The sequence below is a fragment of the Anneissia japonica genome, unplaced genomic scaffold (genome assembly GCF_011630105.1).
Source record: "Anneissia japonica isolate Jap-2015-1 unplaced genomic scaffold, ASM1163010v1 scaffold4988_len2956909_cov206, whole genome shotgun sequence".
NCBI lineage: Eukaryota > Metazoa > Echinodermata > Crinoidea > Comatulida > Comatulidae > Anneissia > Anneissia japonica.
In genome coordinates, this window is record NW_022696345.1 from 211,223 (window position 1) to 231,855 (window position 20,633).

The following is a 20,633-nucleotide window of genomic DNA, read 5'->3' on the forward strand; positions in this document are numbered from 1 at the left end:
GCCCCTGTAGTGGACATACAAGAGTAGCTAGAACCAGTTTACCAGGTACCTCAGACATTAGGAGACCCTTAGGGGAGGAGCAGGTTACTGTATGAGCTAATCCCAACCCCAAATTCTTTCAGACTTTTGGTATAAAGTGCTATACATATCTAACTACATTACATTAGTTGTACATTTATTTCAAACCAGAACAAAAGAATTTGAAGAAGAGTGTTTATATCATATGATGTTACAGATCCATTCTTTTAATCACAAATTTCTCTTTGAGTTTCAGACGACTCTATCAACAAACCTGGTTCTGCTGGCGCGTCCCCTTCTGGTAGCTCTACCTCACCTGGTTGTAAACCTTTTCCACGTATTGAGGTCAAATCAAGGTCATCAGGCATATCCACTGATACATCTATTTATATAACACAAATTATAGAACAGATCAAAGTTCTAGTATCTATTTATGGAACACAAACATGATTCTATTTATAGGACAGAAATTATATTCTATTTATAGAATACAATTTATGTTAGTCAAACAATTTAATCTGGTTTTGAAATAGTGAAATGTGATTGGTATTCTTTATAAATAAACCAGTATTTGTCTACCTTTCCAGGACGTTTCTTCTGGCTATCAGCCCGATATCATCAACTGTGACATTTCGGCTAGTTGTTATTAAAACAATTTATGTTCTATTTATAACACAAATTAAATTATGAACACACTCTTTTTAAGTAAAACCAGGATTTTATTTTACATAATCGTCTAGCGAGACTACAAAATATTTCAGTGACACTATTTTGTGTCATGACCCATAGTTTGAATACCAGGGTCTTACAGGAAACATTTAGAGGTTTAGGGGAGACTTTTTTCATACTTTTTTTTGCGAACTTAGTTCTTTAAAGATAGTCAGAGGAGGCCGGAAAAAAATAATAAAATGTTATTTTCTTATTTAGCAAATGGTTTGACCAAGAACATCCATTACTGGCAGGCAGTGGATTCGCTAAACAAGGTATAAAAAAAAGCCTTGCCTCATCCAGCTAAGTATTCACAAAAGTCTATTCACAAACACCTTGCAGAAATATGGAGTCATTTTTAAGTTCTGTAGCTCACAATTTTGACACTATTTAAAAATGTTGAATGTAAAATTTACGAACCTAGTTTCTTAGGAACCCAGTCATCACCTAATGTGAACTTCCTCAAATGAAGCATCAAATAATCTGGAAAAGTTGCTAATTTTGTTATTCTGTTTGAAATGAGAAAGAAAATAAATTATAATTAAACAAGGCAAAAAATTGGCCGGGTTACCCAATTACAGTGACATAGGCAGGGTTGGTCAGACTGCCATTACAATTAATATTTTTTAATAACAGGCCTAAGATCCATTGTTAACTGTCACTCATCCCCATACACTTTGGTTGGTATAGCTTTATCCATTTAAACATCATACACTGGATGTTTTTTTTCTTTTGGTAACAAAATGTTTGTCAAAAGAAAAAGCCAAACCCATGTGGTTTGTTATAAACTTTTTTGCCCGGTCAGGTTTGGGCAACATACACAACGGGTTTATTTGTAATATTGTAATAGAAAAAAAAAAATTGATATCCTAATACCAACATCAGTGCCAAAAAAATGAAAATTGACTTCTTAATATATTCTTATTCTCCGTATTGATTGAAGTATCGTAAGCTTTAAAATGATGGGTCAATTACTGGAATCAACATACAAATGCCAAAGTTATGAGTAAAAGTATTATAGCTTCTCTGTACTAAAGTATACAATGATGCCACATTATGGGGATGGCAAGCATGTTTATTTGTCATGTTCTTTAGCTTATCAAAGGACATGGTGACCAACTTCAGGCTTGAGGATGGCCATCTGCTTGGTCTCCTAAACAAATGTATTAATAAATAAAAACTGTATGGTCAATGGTCATATATTTATATAGCGCCTGCCACAGAAAACCGTCTCGAGGCGCTTTTGAAGCCACAAGAAACAAAGACAAAAAAATGCGAATATATATATTCAAATTAAGTGCATTAGGGCTACACCTTAATTGCTTTCATTTCAATTTTCTTGTGTACTTATTTTGCTGAAGGCTGCTTTGGAAAATAAGTGTTATATTGATTCTAAAGGCCAAGGCCAAGGGACAGATAGGTCATCGAGAGAATATTAAACACGATTATTATTCTATGACGTGACAGTTCCCACCGCAGACCTATCGTATCAGTGTTTAACTTACAAAGAACCAACGCTACACAAATCGCGCTGGGCTGAGTTGTACAATGCTGAATGAGTTGGCCTTAAGTCAGAGGTGGGCAATAAAATGGGTCTGAAGGCCCTTAAGTGAATTTCATATTTAACACAAAGAGCGGCACCCAAACTTCGATGTTTGCAGTGCACTTTCAAAAACTTTCATGCGCTACTTTTATACCACTTTATTCTCAGTTTTAATTTCATTTTTTAAAGATGATTTGTATCAGGCCATAAAAAACCAAGCGTTTTCTAGTGAAAGGTTGGTTTGAGGGTTTTTAATTAATTCGTGGGCCGCAAAAAACCACTTTCAGGCACACTTTGCCAACCTGTGCCTTAATTTACCCACGTTCAAAAATGCTATTAAATAAATAATCATAATGCCTACCAAGAAAATGAAATTGCTATTGCTTACTTTTTTGCAGTGGATCTTGCTTTGAGTGCTGAGCTATAGAAATCATCAATAATTTCTGGTTGTGTCAGCTTTTCCAAACAAGCTGTAAATGGGATTTGTAATCTTACGACCTCTTTAGGGTCAATAGACTCTTTGTTTGCTTCTAGTTCTTTCTTCTTCTTCTCATAGGCAGCAAATTCATCTAAAAGAAATGAAAATTAATTTTCAAAATTACAAAAAATCTTTAAAATATTAAAAATAATTATTATAAGCAAAAACAAAAATATGATGAATTTAGTGATGAATACAGCAGAAAAGAAGTAAATCCATGTTAAAGTGAGGAAGAGATTCAGTATAAAACTGAATCAATGTAGACATAATTATCTTACTTAGTAATTATATTTTCCTGATGATGACATAATTAATGTCGAAATATTGAATCCCAACACGATGGCGTGTATTTCAATACTTAGAGTATGTATTATACTTTCTTATCTAGTAATTATATACAACCACTATAAAAAAATATACATAAAATACTAACAAGTTTACTACAATAAATGAGGCTAACCATTAAAAACAACAAAACAACTATCCCTCTTAAACACATATCATGCATGTGCTAATGATTTTAGTCTTATTATTGCCATTACTGTAATTGTTATTAAGATTATCATCATCTCCATCATCATGGTTATTTTCAATTTTATCTCTCTATACCTATATTTGTAGCCGCCTCTATGGGAATTGGTACAGACAGCATGTAGTCGGAACGTGTTGTGTATCGCACCTGTTGAGATTGCAAGCACTCAATCCGATCCTCCAGCTGTACTTTGAAACAATCGCAGGGATTGCTGGATCCACGCGTATTTCGCTGAAATCCAAATGGGACATACACACAAAAATATTTAAAAACCAATATTAATATATTTTCAGCAGAAAAATGGCTAAAGATGCCAAGAAGAGCGTCACTGTGTTAGGATTAGTGAGTTTTAGATCTGAAATGACGAGCAATCTCAGACCATATGATAATTATCTATGAGCCATGAAATACAAAAACAGTATAAATACATTTTCATTCAGATATATATGCTTACTTTTTTGGTGTAAACAGTGTTGCTAACTACAAATAAGTATACACTAGTAACCATTTGGTATGGTATGAACGCAAGTACGGAGGCACAATAATAGATGCACACATTAAATATAATGTTTAAGCGGGAGATAGTTTTACAATAAATCCCTGGTATTCAACCCCCGCCCCACCACAAATTTTGATCCGGTCCGTGAGACATTGCTAACAATAAATCATATTTCTGGCCAATTTTCAGTACTTATGGAAACAGTTCATAGAAACACGACCACCTACTCTGGCATTGTTAACAAGGGTTTCAGTCTGGCTTTTCCAAAGTGCAACTTGCGGTATCTAGTGGCATAATTATTACCATGGGGAGGGGGAGACTGATTAGATGAAATATAAGGTGAGGTGCGCTGACATTACATGATGCATCTTCAAAACAGTGGCAGGGCCAGCGGCGGATCTAGGGAGCAGGCGCGGGGCATGTCATTCTGTTGAAAACAATGTTTTGAAAACATATTTTTACAGTATGAGAGTGCCATTTCCAGGTATCTAGAGGCATCTATTTTAAGAATTTGCTCACCTTATCCCCAACCATGTGGGACTGGAATAATTGTGGCCCTTTTGGGATATTACACTCCTTGTCTGTTATTAACTACTTAGTATTTTAGTGGATTTTTTGTGTTTAGAAAATTTCTAGTGGCTGAAGTGAAATTTTCATTTTTATCCTCCACCCATCACCCATTATATGCTACTGCATTCCGTTTTTTTTACAAGTTGACGTTGAAAAACAAAGGCTACATTACACATATTAGGAAGAGAATGAGTGGGGCTGTCAAATGTGGAAGCACACAATGATTGGAACTGGCCACCAGCTTAAAAAGGTTGAATACCCGGGCTATAATTAATAGGTAAAGATATAGTATATGGCAAATTATGGTACTGTATGTACAGTATGTTATTAAGTACGTACTTGCCGAATCAATAGGGCCCACACGGCTGGAGCTTATCCCCAGTTTCAAATAGCGTGAAGCAGATGAGTATGATGTTTCCCTTGGGTGGGATGCTGGTCCACTAAATGATACCCCCAGCAACTTTGTTAATACCCATTGATGCAGCTGGGTAGATAAAGTGTCTTGCTTAAAGACACAAGCGAAATGCACAGCAAAGGATTGAAACCCCGACTTTCCAATGCGCCAAACCGCCTCCACATGTAAAGTACGGTAGGAAGACACAAAATTCGAATAAAATAAAGTAATAATTTTAGTATGTTTGTTTGAGCTCTTACCTTACTGATTCAATGTTGCTTTCACATTCAGATGACTGAACTCAATGGTATTCAAACATTAAGGATATGATTCCACACGTGCACATGCCTCACAATGACGACCAGATTACTAGTCTTAGATCTAAAACTCACTTAGGTTTTTAGTACGTTTGTTTGAGCTCTTACCTCGACTATATTCATAAAGTGCAAAAGAAACTCTTGAGCATCTTGCTGTCTATTGGTGGAAAATTCAGGATGACCTCGACCAATCAGAGACTTGAACATCCTTGGAGCAATACCTACCTGGCTCTATAAAGAAGAAGTTACGAAGATGCTGACTTGAAACAGATTATGTATTATATACTCACATAAAAAAAATCTAAATATGATTTGTAGCAGATGTACATAATCAAGCTGATTTACATAATCTATACCAGATTTACATAATCAATAGGAGATTTAGTCTAACCTTCTCTTTGGTTTCATCTTCACCCTCTTCCGGCAGTGTTTCTTTCGAGTAGTCACCTGATAACAGGCCATGGCCTAGTTTTGCCCTAAATTATAGAGATAGTAATATATTTTATAATATTGTATTTTTTCTGTTAGACTTGAAGACTATAGCGCTTTTTCCAGCTATAGCGTCACTCCCCAGCGCTGCAGTTACAGCTCTCCTTGATACTCACATTTGCACTGTAAAATCTGAAGCAGGATCATTGCTACATTCAGAGAAAATGGTTTCCATGTTTTTTGGATATCTGTGAAATAAAGCAGAAATACTGTTGATATAGAGAAATATTTTACGAGACAATCTTTTGAGAATTAAAAACAGAAAAATGAAGTGGAGATGGTGAGGAAAAGTTTTATTAGACTTTATGTTATTATTTTGCATCGATTTTCAAAATACAAGAATATTTTTGGGGTGATGGAGAGGAGGGATGAATAAGGATGGGATTATACAAATTACTTTTTGCCAAAGGTACAGTCGAGGTGCCTCATTAAATTACACTTACCTATCTATAAAATCTGGGATCATAAATATAACTTGCATGACAGAATTCATATAACAGCTGAAAGAAAATTGATAATATAATGTAGAATAGAAATGATATATCAACTTCAGTTTTTTATTTTACTTCGAATTATTCCTTTAATCTTAATCATTATTTGTACATGTTTCAATGTTGCAGTTGCCCCTCTGGCATCATCATCATCAGCACCATTTACCAATATCATTGTTTTTTTTATTACCACATTTAAACTTATCATCATATACTTTACAAGATAATTATACATTCATATTCTGTAATAACATTTGCCCACAAAATTATAAAGTAGAAAAAAATATAAATATATGAAATCTATTTTGATTTACCTATTGCCAAGATTACGCATTCCAGTATAGCCAGATCCAAACATCGGAGTCAACTTTTTGCCAGCTTCCTGGATGACATCCCATTCCGATATCTTCATATTGGCATCAATCTCAAGCTCCGTCATTGTTTTATCAGTCTGGTGGCAGACATAGAAAACAATATAATAATGACAACAACTATAAGAGTCAACTTGATAAGCAATAATAATAATAATAATAATAATTTTGTAATATTAATGATAATAATAATTCCTTATAATATTGTGAAATTTCATATCATTTACAGTAACATTTATTGTGCACAAAAATCTTCATTTTAGTATATTCAGACCTCTACTGTTTCATTGGACGGTTTGATGCAATAGTTTGCAACCTTGAGGTCAAGAGCTCAACCTTTCACTGTGTTTTTGGGCTAGGCAGTCTCTTGTCTCTCAAGGACTACAAGTGGGTACCTGCTAGTTCAAATACAATGTGCTGATTACCAGCTGCAACATTATGGAAACCTCCCCAGGAACCTGAGCATGTGTTCCATATAGGAGTTTGATCTAATGACCGGAGGTCATTTTATCAAATAAAAATATTATTATGATATTAATAAATAATGTTTGCTTAACAGAGTACTAAACATGTCTTTCCTAATCACAGGATGGAAGGATACATTGTTTAAAGGTGAGAGAACAAAAAACAGCAAGAGGAAATCATAAAGCACCTTTTCCATGGACATCATGTTGATACCAAAGTGTGAGAGATGTTCAGCCAACTTAGGATCTTCCACCATGTCATCCTCATCATAAGAGAATACATCTACAATTAACCAATCAAAGAAGTTGTTACACACTAATTAACCAATCAAAGAAGTTGTTACACAACAATTAACTATATCAAATATGTTCATCCTTACATCTACTATTAACCAATCAAAGAAGATGTTACACAACAATTAACTAATCAAATATGTTTTTCCTTACATCTACTATTAACCAATCAAAGAAGTTGTTACACAACAATTAACTAATCAAATATGTTTGTCCTTACATCTACTATTAACCAATCAAAGAAGTTGTTACACAACAATTAACTAATCAAATATGTTTGTCCTTACCTACTATATTACAATATTTACCAATTAAATATGTTTTTACATACTTATCTAATAACGAATATTAACCAATCAAGCAAGTTGTTCCACAACAATTAACCACACAAATATGTTTATACATACACATACTGTTCACAAAATTTATCAATGAAATATGTTTATATACTTATCTAATAACAAACATTATCTAATCAAATAATTGGTTATATAATCGGACTACATATAAATATTGGAACTAAGGTCAAAATTTATAAATATCCATAAATTAAATTTGCAATACCTATTGATCTAGTTAGTCATTAAATATGTTTTTACATACTTATCTAATAACGAACATTAATCAATCAAGTTGTTCCACAACAATTAACCACTCAAATATGTTTCTACACACACATACTGTTTAACAAAAGCAACCAATTAAATATGTTTTATATACTTATCTAATAACAAACATTAACCAATCAAACAAGTGGTTATAATACAATACAAGAACAATGGATGTCTTATATACTGAAAAACCTAAAAGAGAATATAAAAAAAGAAGTTTAACTTATCATGGTGCTAAGTTATGGAATAATTTAAATTATGAGTATAGAAATTCAGAAAATATTAATAAATTTAAAGAAAACATTTTAATATAATCCAACTTCTGATATTAAATTAATCAATTATGTATATTTAATTAATTAATGTATATGTTTTTGATTTATTTTAAACTAAAGATACTATTTAATTTCACATTTTAATCACATTTATTACTGTACTTAATCAAATTCTTTAATGTTTATACTTTTGTTATAAATGTATTTTGTATTTTTATAATTTACCACTTATGGCCTTGCACGGCCTTGATGAAAAACACCCTTGGGTGATCAAGTTTTTCCGTGTTTAAATAAAGTAATTATTATTATTATTATTATTATTATAATCGAACTAGATATAACTACTGGAACTAAAGTAAAAATGTATAAATATTCATAAGTTAAATTTTCAATACCTATTGATCTAGTTACTACTGCACTTGGGTTTCTTCTACTCGACAATGTTATGGATTGTAAATATTTCCATATTGACCATGGTAGAACATGCCAATTTGTATACTATTCTTACTATAGTATAACTAAGTACTACCAAATTAAGTTACTTTATCTTAGCTAAATAGAGTATCCGAACGTCTTGGGTTCAAATTCCGATGGGTACATATGTTTTTCTCAAATTATTATAGCAACAGTGCAATTATTTTAATAATATATTGATGAATATTCATAATTTATTACTTTTCAAATCAACATTTATTAACTTCTTTAAACCAGAAAATCAGATTTTTTTTAATAGATATTTATTTCTTAAAGTGAAAGAAAATCACATGATAGTAACTTTGGTTTCGGTTCGGAGAGCAGCTTAGGTCAGTCGGCTAATCTGGTGATAGCTGCTGTGTGTGCGCTGAACCGTGGAGATCTCTAAGTCCACAGTTCAATTCTCATCACTGCCTCTCCTTGTGTTTCAGCTAGAGGGCTGAAACACAAGTTACAATAGCGCACCGTCTTTCGGATGAGACGTTTAAGCCGTTGGTCACGAGTGCATTATGGCCCATGTGCATGTTAAAATACGCAGTACACTCTTCGGAAAAGAGTAGGGATTGTCTCCCGGTGTACTGCCCAATCACCACCAGAAGGACCTCACTGGAAGTAACTCTTCTTCTAGACTTTCGTGGGCTATCCTTGGTGTTTACACCGAATAAATCCAATCCAATCCAATCAGATACACCTCCAGTGTTAAAGTAGCTCTTGCTATAATAGCTACAAAGCTCTAATAAGGTCTTGTATTATAAATATTCATGCTCTTACCTGCTCCATTGGGAGTGATAGTGCCTAGCTTGACAGCCAGGGGATATCCTTTCTCCTTAAAGTATTCAACAGCATGGTTGTTTCCTCCACTTCCATCAAAGTATCGACGTCCACAGAGAATAGTTCCGTCCGTGAGGTTCACCCACAAATTCTGAGTTAGGTCACATTTAGCGCACTTCCAGCCAGTCGGAGGTATCTTCACACCATTGTCCAGCTGCTTGAAATTCTCAGCATGTCTAAGAAAATTTAAACAAAAAAATATGGTTTTGAATAGGTTTTCATCTACAGTAACTTATATGTATAATTCCAGGTGTACACAAAATCTAGTGCAATACTCATATCTTAAATCAGAAGTGTTCCATATTCATTACTGCCAAACGTCTTCATAAATTTGTAAATGCCGAGACTTATTTCTAGATTTCTAGTGATTTAAACTTACTTTGAAATAAAACGTTTTTCTCCATCCCAGGCTGCAACTTGTTCCATGCGGGATGCAGATTCTGCCGAGAGTATACCAGCAACAGCTAGTTGCACCTACAAGACATGAGGATAAGTGAGACAATTGCAAAGATGTGATCATTACAAGACATGAGGTTAAGTGAAAAAATTACAAACATGTACAGTAGATGCAATTCCCAGGTGTGATCATCAAAGACATGCTGGTGTATCACCACCGATGTGACCACCACAGGTCTGTGATAATTCACAAATGTGATGATGAAATCATCATTTAATATGTATCACCAATATAGATGTGATCATTGTGTGATCATACAAGATGTGGCAACCACTTCTGTGATAATCACAGATGCAACTGCCATTGATGTTGACACCAAAGATCTGACTACCATTGGTAGAAACATCAAATATATGACTGCCATTGGTAAAAATCATCAAATATATGACTGCCATTGGTATGACAACATCAGATGTGCCTACTACTGCATTGTTAGGCTAAAGTTCTGTCCAGACACGACAAATAAATGTAATATGCCCATTGGCATGACCATCACCTGCGTGACTGCCATTGGCATCACCATCACCTGCGTGACTGCCATTGGCATGACCATCACCTGCTTGACTGCCATTGGCATGACCATCAACTGCTTGACTGCCATTGGCATGACCATCACCAGCGTGACTGCCATTGGCATGACCATCACCTGCGTGACTGCCATTGGCATGACCATCACCTGCCTGACTGCCATTGGTATATCCATCACCTGCGTGACTGCCATTGGCATGACCATCACCTGCGAGACGACCATTGTTGGATCATCCAAGATCTGATAATAGCAGGTATGTGCTTACAAATGGCCTAGAATTACTAAAATTTGAATACATATTGAGACTTTGCAAATGTGTCAGTGAATACGTTTAAGCAAATGAAGGCATGGTGAGGAAGTAAATATTATTACTGATCAACCAATTGTCAAGATTAATTATTTGTTAATTATTAAGTTTCACTTGCTAGTGGTTTAAATTTGAAAAAAGAATGTAGCAGTCTTGATGATTTTACCTTTTCGGGAAGAGAAGCATCCGGGAGAGAAAACGTCAGAAAGTCGGGGAGAAGCACAATTGAGTTATTCTCTTCATACTCATACTGATTGCTGTCATCACCAGTGAATCCTCCTTCGACCCCTAAATAATGGAAAAGATATGAACAATTTAAATTTTATATTTAACAACTTAAAAAACATCTGCTGAGTTGGCAACTGTATTTGTAATAAAATCAAATCGGTAAATATGATGCACATACACATACTGTATGAATACATCATATTTGAATACTGATCTCCTTGGGGTAGTTTTACTGATGTCAGATTCATACAATGTGTATGTATGTATGTCGAGTACACAGGTTATAAGCAAAAAACAATGTATTTTCAATACCATCACATAATATATATAAAAATATTATAATATAAACTATGTATTTTCATTTTTATATAGAGTAAGATTCAAGTCACTTACCAATAGCAAGCCTTGTTGGTTTGGCTTTTTCTTCCTCTGTTTCTGGTGCTTTGTTTACCTTGTGAGAGAAAACATATTCAGGTGTAGTCATTTGATAAAAGTAAAGACAAGAAACATTATTAGCTTAAAGATTATTAATGAAGGTCAATCAGACACAAAAACAGTCAGGCAATTCCACAGCTTATTTTATGTACTGTAACTCTATTAGTTTTTGGTTCACTGTAAATATTTCCCATAAAGTCTTTTTTTACAATTAAAATATATTTGTAACTTTTAAAGCTGGGCTCAAAAAGCCGATATCAACAATTATCAGGAAAATATAATTAGAAATTAAATAATAATAATAATAATTTATTCATTATGTACAGACACAATTTACATCAGCGCCACTCAAGAGGTGCACCAATGATAAAAAATATCTTAAATGAAAACTAACAACTTTAACTATAACAAGTTCTCGTAATCTCAAAAGCTCCGATGAGGGCAGTATAATAGAGGCAGTAGAGTATATTGGCCCTAATGGCCGCCCATACAAAAAAGATCTATTAATCAATCAAACAATCATTCAATCAATCAATCAATCAAACAATCAATCAGTAGAGTGTGTCTAGAGCTCTCCATCGGAGTTGAAAATGTAATAATACTTTTATTTGGTTCTTTATAAGATTTGAATCGCACCTTGGTGTTTATTTATTTATTTTTTTTGTATCCATGAACATTATTTGAAAGCTGTTTGACAATGAAAACTGGAAGAGCTGAGATAGAAATTTTTTAACAATTAGAATGTTCACTTTTACAAAATTGAAATGTCTTAAAATTGAAAAAAAAATAAATGTTTTAACATAAAAAAAAAAAAAAATTATAATAAAATTGAATACCAAGATGCGATTCCAACTCACAGCCTTTGGTTCAATAGAACACATTGTTAACTGACGGCGCCATCTATATGGCAGGTCCTATTAGTAGTAATGGCAGTACAGTATGTAGACTCCTTGGTATTGGTGGCGCACTTCACAATCAATCAGCCAAGCATATCTTAGAGCTTCTCATAAGAGTATATTTTAAATTAGATTAAATAATTTGTACAAAATTAAAATGTCTTTAAAAAAAAAATTAACAATTTAATACAAGAGGCGATTCAAACTCACGGTCTTTGTTGCATGGAACCGTTGCATGGAAGGCATACCGTAGTTAACCAACCGCGCCATCTATACGACGTGTATAATAGTGGTAATGGCAGTAATGTACAGTCCTTGCTGAAACTCTGTTGTGTTTGTGTGTATGGAGCACACTAGGGTGCAACTTAAAAAAGGGCCATGAGCGTTTGTCGGAGATCACCTCTAGTTTATGTGTACAAAATTTTCTGCACGTCCATCATTCAAAATTGGCGCCTAATCAATCTGCCAAGTACTTTTAAAGCTTCTCATTCGAGGTGATAATAATAAAAATATTTGGCCCCTAATAATAAAAATAAATATAATTGGCCCTTAATGGTAGCCCATACTGTACAAAAAAGATCTATTAGGAAAAAGATCTATTGCCTATTACAAATCAATCAGCAGGGTACTCCTAGAGCTGCTAATTGGAGCTACAAAATACATTATGAAGCACCTTAAGACTGATTAGAGACTAGGTATTTAGTTCTACACGAGTGAGTCAAGTAGTAGAGCGGTGAGGCTGGGGTGCCGCTACATTCACCCTTAATATCATTGGCACGGGTTTGAAAAGAAACAACTGGGTTTCAGATGCTAGACCCAAAACCCAAGATTTCTCAGATAAGGACTCTAAACCATCTGTATACAATCGGCTTGTGTGCCAGTATATCCTTTATCACAGGTTATTCCCTACCTTTTTACCTTTACTCTGAACACCACCAGGTCATGATACACTTAAAATAATAGGTACAGTAGGCCTAGGCCTACTTGCTTTGTTGCTTATTAGTGACTTCCAGATGAAGAAAAAGTCCAAATATTTCAGAAAGAAATTTTAGAAGTTTCTGAATCTGATTCATTTGATCTGCATCCAAATACCTACTCTACAGTATCTATGGTGGTAAGATTTTGTACTGTATTACGCTTCAGTGGTTCCCAGTGCTGTTAATATAGTAGAACCATGGCCTCACCTTTTTTTTTATAGTCTTCAGATGGAGGTACACAGGGTTCCCTGTCTGGTTGTAATGACGCAAAACATGGGCTTTACCGAACCCAAGGAATGTTTTCATACACACATATAATCCATTTTCACTCTCCTAAAACAATGAACAAATATAAAAAATTATTGTGCCAATGATGTTACGCAAATATAAAGTGGTGTTTAGTGAAGGTAACTTGGATTGTCCTTAACCTTTCATTGCCTGAAACTGAATATTAGTAACACTGAAAAGTTAGGCAGTACAATCACTACACAAGGCTAGGCTAGGCCTAAAAAATAGATATTTAGCAGAAAGAATGTTTAGGCCTACTTACGTTACAATTCAGTTTTAATTTTACTTCAATGAGTTTTTTATATATATAATAAAAGCAGAATGAAGCCATGCCCTATTAGTTAAAGGAATCCCAGTTAAAGATAGCTAAAAGTTAAATGAGATCGATCAGCAACTAGGCCTACAGTAGGCCTAGGCTAAGCCTAGGCCTAGATTGAACCTCCTTGTATTTATGTACAGTAGGCCTTCTTACTGTACTGAGAAACTGTGTAAATGAATGACTTGGCATTCGGACGAAATTTTGGGCATAAATTAAATAATAAATTACCGGATTTTCAAACGAATATGTACATTCATCTTTATATATCTTATCGCCTCCTTGAGGAATAGATATTTTATCAACGAATGCCGACAAAACCTCAACCATGCTGCTATTTCTTAAATTTTATCCTTTGTTTTTCCACTGCTTTACCCAATTTCTTCTCGAACTTTTGTTTCGCACACTTTAACCTATGACCTTTACGGTCAATTGGGAACCAATCAGCATCTCCAATCTAGATTAGATAGCATTGAATGTGAAATCTGATTGGTTCAAAGCGGGAACTTTAAAAATTGCAGTTTTTCAAAACATTAAGCACTGTGCAGACATTTGCTATGCTAAAAGTAATCCTTTTTTTAAACACTTAAAGGTAGGGTTGCTCTGCATTTTTATACAATATAACTCTAGCCTATTAACTTTACATTTGATCAGCCTATAGCCTAGTGTAGACAGGTAGGCCTAGCCTAGAGGGCCTAAATTCACAATTCAACGATCAATCAGGCAGGCTAGCTAGGCCGCCTAGCCTAGAGGCCTAGTTAGTGAGGTAGGCCTAGGGCCTAGCAGGCTAGGCAAGGCTATGGCCTTACTTAGCCTAGGCCTACTTCTTGAACTTATATGAATACCCACTTACATTTTCCAGTAATTTTGCCTTTTACCGTAATTATAAAAAATATGGTTCCTCAAAAGGTACAGTAAGTAGGCCTATCTATCTAGGCCTATGCTGTACCTTTTTTTTAGTGATGACCAAGCAACCTGGTCGGGTTCCAACTGAATAATAATTAGGGTGCTCATTGGTACAAAATTAAAATGTGTTAAAATTGAAAAATAAAATATCTTAAAATTTGAAAAAATAATTAGTTTTTTCTAGATGCTGAGAAATGCACTTTACATGCATTACGAGACTTCTATTAATATTATTGATCAATGAATACACACTGTCACTGAATTAATAGTTCTCCCCCATTTTGCCAATTATATTGCGATTATGAAAATAAGGAGGAAGAGGCCTCGTAGCAGGTGACGACAGGTTCCTGTGCAAGGTTAATTAACAGGCCCTTTGATATGAGTGTCAACCGAGGCCCATATCCTGAGTTCGTCATCACATTTTCAGTGACAATCGGACAACAGTAATTACTGTATCTACAATACATTCTCGACTTTCTTGAAAATATCATATATCTAAAAAATTATGTTATATATGCATGCTCGTAAGCGGAAAGTTTAACCTAAAAGTTTGATGTTGTTTATTGAATGCTCTTTAATGATATTATATTCTAATATGACCACAACATAAGGAACAATACTTTGTCACGTACACAGTTCAGTCCCATCATTTATATTTCCTTAGGCCTAAATTATGAGGAAGTCGCTATCCAAATTTCGGGAAATTATATGTTTTATGCATGCACTGACGTGGAAATTTTGTTTTATGTTGTTTGTTGAATGGGTCTTTAAAAATATTACATAGCCTGGATCTAAAGATATTTTAAGAGTGGCTGGTCACCCTATCCACTCCCTGGAATTGCCAATGGTGTGCAATTCCACTGGTGTGCAATTCCACTAGTTTTTGGCATAATATGTGAGTACGGTAGTTTCTCAATGACGAACAGAAAGAAATTTGAAAAAATCAAAACAGCAGCTCAAAAATGCATTGGCATGGAATTAGAACCCATAGTAAACATACACAATAAAATGATATTACAAAAAGTAGAAACTATAATGAAAGATGACACCCATCCACTTCACCATTGTTTCAGTTTTAGTCACTCAGGTTTTAGATTATATGTTCCACGTATTCGACACAACAGATACAGGGACTCATTTGTAATTAACGCAATACGTATCTTCAACCAAAATGCCAAACGAAAATGAGTGATTTTAATTAGCTTGCAATTTTACATTTTAAAATGTTTTAAATGAATCTGATTATTAATTATTTTAAATTGTTAGAAAACTTTCCAAATTTTAGTCACTGTTCTCCTTCTGGTGTATTTTAATGTTTTTACAATGTTTTCTTGATGTGTTTTAATGTTTTTACAATGTTTTTTTGATGTTTCATGTTCTTTGCCAGTGGAAAAAGAATTTCCATTTTACCTGTGTTTTAATGGACAAATAAAGTTTGATTTGATTTAATACTATTCACGTCGTTGCTCTTATTCAGATTCTGTGCTCATTTTCAGTCTCTCAGTACTCGGTGGTCATTTTTGACTTTATTTTTAGATGTACTGTATCTAAGTGTGTTCTAGGTCTACAATTAGGCTACCAACTCAATTTAAGACTTTTTTTCCCTTTTTTTTTTCTATTTTTTAATGAATAGCATTCGTTAAAATAATGAAATAATAATTCATTAATCAAAAAGTAATAATTAAAATAATATGTTTTTGCTTTGGTGTAATTTTGGAATAGCAAAATATAATAAAATTATACTGTATAAATACAGTATAATGCCTTTCAATAAGGTTATAGGAATCAACGCACATGTATAGCCTATCCTCCCTGTGATTGACTTTGTATTAACCATACATTGTGACATAAATTATAATAATGATAAAAGAACTCAACAGTGTACCGTACGTTATCGCGTAGCCAATTTAATTACAGTCCCTCTTTGATTAGACAATGCAAAAAGTTTATTTTGTCTATATATTTTATATACTTTATATTGGCAAACGGTGCGAAGAGGTCTGGATCCGCGCCTGCCTCAAGGTGCCGGGAAATTGCACTCTCAATCCTTACAACAATACAATACAACAATTATTTTTCTTAATACAATTTAAGGGGGATGCGACCGCACCCTCTGCATCTGCCCCCAGGTATTCCTACAGATTCTCATTGGAGCTAAAAAAAAAAGATTATTAAAAAAAATATATTCAACAGAATTTGAAATTCCATGGTTGAAAAATGTCTTTAGTAGTCCAATATGGTTTTATAGTAGCAATTACATATATTGACAGTATTCATTTGAAAAGAAGCCTCCTTTTTTAGTTTGCAGAAGTAATCTTGAAAAAAATCAAGGAAAAGAAGCCCACCCAAGGGTCCTAAAAAGAAGCCATTTCATAACTTTTATAATAAAAATATTAAAAATTATTAAAATTAATTATTTAAAAAGATAAAAAAGAAATTATATTCACATCATTCTAATAGGTTTTTTGTGCATGTGGGGTGGGAGGAGGTGGATGAGGAGTTTTCTCAAGAAACATTGTTATTTCTTATACTGTTTTATGCATATTTATCCTGTATTAATTATAGTAACAACTCTCTTGCTGTTCTGTACCACACCTCCAGTATACAATTCCCCTTTTTTACCCTTCAATTCAATTACTCATTATGTTACACTTTTTTTTTTTTAAGAACCAGTAAAATTTTGCCCAGGCTCAGTGTTCTTATTTTTTGGCCGATTTCAGGCTCAAAATGTTCTTAATTAGTTCTTATTTTACACACTTTTTTACACAATTATTATTGTACAGCAAAAATGGGCCCTGAATAAATACCCTTGAAAAATTGCCCCAGAAAAAAGGCCTGGTAAAAATGGCCCCAAATGACAGTACACCTGATTATAGGGGGTATTACATAGTCACACTTACATTACTGTACATAAGGTAGATATAATTTTTTTTTGTTTTTCAAAAACATTTTACCTCAGCCTCAATTTGTTATTATTTTGTTCTTATTTTTAAGCAATTTCAGCCTCAGTGTTCTTATAAAAAATTTAAAAAAAAAGTGTATCCTACAGTATGATTGTCTCCTGACTACCAGCATCTCATTGTTATCTTGTAACACCATGTAATAATAGCTAGCTTGTGTTTGTACAGTGTGTTCTGTGAAATCTACACCTGCTGGCAGTGTTGATGACACACCAGGAAGTTGGTATGCTTGAGCAAACATTGATGACATCATTGACCATATTTGGTATAGCCACTCCCACTGGCATTACAATTGGTTAGAAAATAACCTACTGCCTCATTGGGGTGCTGAGTCAATAGGATTACTACACAGTTAATTTCAACGTGGTTTGACTCACTTCACATATTTTTCTTCCTCTCAAGTCAAAAAAAATATTTGAATAAAACTATGGTACACATCACAGCAGATGAATCTTTATATGCGCCAACAAAAATCTGTGAGAGGTGCGGCACAGAAAGCAACAAATGTGTCTCATCAAAAACGAAAAACCAGCAAACATTAATTCTTTGTTTCTGTAACTCTCTAGTCAGGAAACGGCGACAGAGTAAACGACGTAATACATCAGCAGAGATATTTAATCAGCACCAACAGGAGAAAGTTTTAGTAAGGCCATCGTCATTACCCTCAAGAATCAATATAATGGGTGGACTTGAAAGCAAGAGTGTGACAGGCAATTGTACACCGACTTCGCACCGTAAGTTGTTAGTGGATCCGAGATCGCCGACAACCGGTATTGACAGGACACCTATTGCAGTCGAGAAATCCATGGGAGAAACGCTGCGTGTTTGTGAAACAGATTTGAATGTGACGCCAACCGATGAACATTTCCTAGAGGATCCACGATCGCCAAATTGTCCACGTACCCCTATTCCACTCAATGATCCTAGATCTCCATGTGGTGCAGTGACCAGAACTCCAATATTTGTGAAACCTCCATCAGGTCAAGGTAAGACATACTTTGTACAGTAAATTTAAAAGTCATTAGCCATTAATTGAAAAAAAATAATATGAAAATTACTCTAATTTTAATTGACGATGCATATTTAATCACAGCATAGTTGGATGCCAGCGAAATTATAATGTGAATGTTTCCATGTATTAACGTATTATAATACTTTTTTTGGCATTCAGAACTTAGTCATTTTTTTTGTGAGTTACTGGTATGTTTTTTGTTTTGTTTTGTTTTTTTTTTTTAATTTATGTAATCTCTGTGCTTTTCATGCCATTTAAATGTGTTTTCTTTTAGGAGCGTTCAAGTCATTATTAACCGAAACATTTATTGTGTAAAATTGAATCAATGATTCACTAACATTTATGTGCCAAATGGGAGTGTAAACAATTAAAACAAATATCGAAGCTTACACCACAACAGAAGGTGCTATGTGAGTCATTCATACCGGTATTCATTCAAAAAGTCTTTGGACTTTCATAGTTTATCCTTGTTTATTGTTTCACATCAAAGGAAATTCAATCTATTCAATACAAATTTATTGGTGTTTTTAAAGCCAGCCAAATGAAATTACACATTGAAAATGAAATGTTAAGAGAAAGTAGCCTATGTACAGTATGCAGTATCTAAAAACATACACATAATACAATGTAAATAACACTATGAAATAGTATGTGAGATTTTTTTCTAGAATTGTTCACTATGTGAATGGTCAATAAGATATTCCCAAAACGATGCTGTAAATTATTCCAATTGTTTCATGGAACCTGGATATTTTAAGTTTTTCCAGAACCATCTACAGTAGTACAGTCACTCAAATGGAAAATACCTACGGAAGTACTGTACAAGACTCATTTAAGTGTAGTAAAGACTTGGCCTTGATTGGAAGCACAGACAAGAGCACTTCAAATTCAGTCAGTCTTAATTATATACACTACCATTTCCTATTGGCCAGTTGCAAAATGATCATGTTTAAAAGTCTGAGGCATCCTGCCTTTGGAAGTGGCTTAATGCCCCCTTTGTGTTTCATATGCACGTACTGTATTTAGTAGTTCTGTTTTTAATAATCAATTTTAACACATGTTCAATAGTGTAGTGTAGGAGTTCTGTAGTTATTTGCCATGAGGTACTTTATTATAATTCATAAAATCAGTAGGCTATATGTGAGTGTTTAAACTTAAATAAAAGTTAAAACTGAAAAAAAAAACTTTAGCAATTATATACAGTATTATTAATATAAAAAAAAATTAAAACAGGTCTATTTTTTCTATTATTCTGTAGTAATTATTGATACAATAACATGTTTTATCTGAATTTTGGATAGAACTCAAAATCTGATTAATTAATATTACAATCATATTCATGATACACTAATGATATTAACATAATGTACTATTAGAGGATAATATAATACTAAGTGTTAGTAAGTACTTTGAAATTAATCTGTGGTTAATTGTTAATGTGAATTAGCAATTAATGACAATCATTCCTTTGTTGCTGTTTTCAGAAAATCAGGCACAGTTCAAAAGAATGTGGTTAATCATTGACTGTATCGGATGTTTTAACACCATATGAGTCAATGTGTTCCACAGGTACTGTGTTTCACTGTACCACCTTTTTTTTTCTTTTATTTCTTTCTGTAATATTGTACTCATATTCATAAATGTAATGGATTAATCCATCAGTTTCAAGATGGAACTACAATATAAAAAATGACATAAATTAAGCAAAATACAGTTTTCAATAGCTAATATGGGATTAGTCTTGAGAAAAAAAAATCTTTTTTGCAAGGATTTGAACTAGTATCCTGGGATTTGAAAGTAAGTATCACTAAGAAGCACAAAGCCACTTTACCACACTCTACTTGTATGAGCCTGGTTGATTCAGATCTGTTTGTTCTATTTTTTTTTTTTTTTTTTTTTTTTTTTTTTCTTTTTAAAAAAATTTTTATTTAATCACTTTTTTCTTTTCTTTCTTTTTTTTTTT

At 33.6% G+C, this 20,633-nt stretch overlaps 2 protein-coding genes across 4 annotated transcripts in view; one reads left to right on the forward strand and one right to left on the reverse strand.

Moving 5' to 3' along the window:
* LOC117101779 (ubiquitin carboxyl-terminal hydrolase 5-like) overlaps positions 1-14,215 on the reverse strand; it is a 21,810-nt gene extending 7,595 nt beyond the window's left edge. Inside the window, exons 1-16 of one of the 2 annotated variants that reach the window (XM_033241840.1) lie at positions 14,024-14,215; positions 13,396-13,521; positions 11,274-11,331; positions 10,819-10,940; positions 9,739-9,833; positions 9,300-9,535; positions 7,063-7,157; positions 6,354-6,490; positions 5,992-6,048; positions 5,665-5,736; positions 5,451-5,535; positions 5,168-5,290; positions 3,357-3,510; positions 2,658-2,838; positions 1,147-1,235; positions 293-400 (exon numbers count right to left, since the gene is read on the reverse strand). In XM_033241840.1, the coding sequence (XP_033097731.1) occupies positions 293-400; positions 1,147-1,235; positions 2,658-2,838; positions 3,357-3,510; positions 5,168-5,290; positions 5,451-5,535; positions 5,665-5,736; positions 5,992-6,048; positions 6,354-6,490; positions 7,063-7,157; positions 9,300-9,535; positions 9,739-9,833; positions 10,819-10,940; positions 11,274-11,331; positions 13,396-13,521; positions 14,024-14,122 (1,837 nt within the window). In that variant the 5' untranslated portion in view covers positions 14,123-14,215. The remainder of the gene's footprint in view (positions 1-292; positions 401-1,146; positions 1,236-2,657; positions 2,839-3,356; positions 3,511-5,167; positions 5,291-5,450; positions 5,536-5,664; positions 5,737-5,991; positions 6,049-6,353; positions 6,491-7,062; positions 7,158-9,299; positions 9,536-9,738; positions 9,834-10,818; positions 10,941-11,273; positions 11,332-13,395; positions 13,522-14,023) is intronic. The other variant, XM_033241839.1, reaches the window with a different exon arrangement.
* Positions 14,216-14,261: 46 nt separating this feature from the next.
* The window catches only part of LOC117101780 (cell division cycle-associated protein 3-like), a 13,316-nt gene continuing 6,944 nt past the window's right edge, over positions 14,262-20,633 (forward strand). The window contains exons 1-2 of one of the 2 annotated variants that reach the window (XM_033241842.1): positions 14,262-14,384; positions 18,225-18,644. In XM_033241842.1, the coding sequence (XP_033097733.1) occupies positions 18,338-18,644 (307 nt within the window). In that variant the 5' untranslated portion in view covers positions 14,262-14,384; positions 18,225-18,337. Of the gene's footprint in view, positions 14,385-17,979; positions 18,645-20,633 lie in introns of those variants that run through there. The other variant, XM_033241841.1, reaches the window with a different exon arrangement.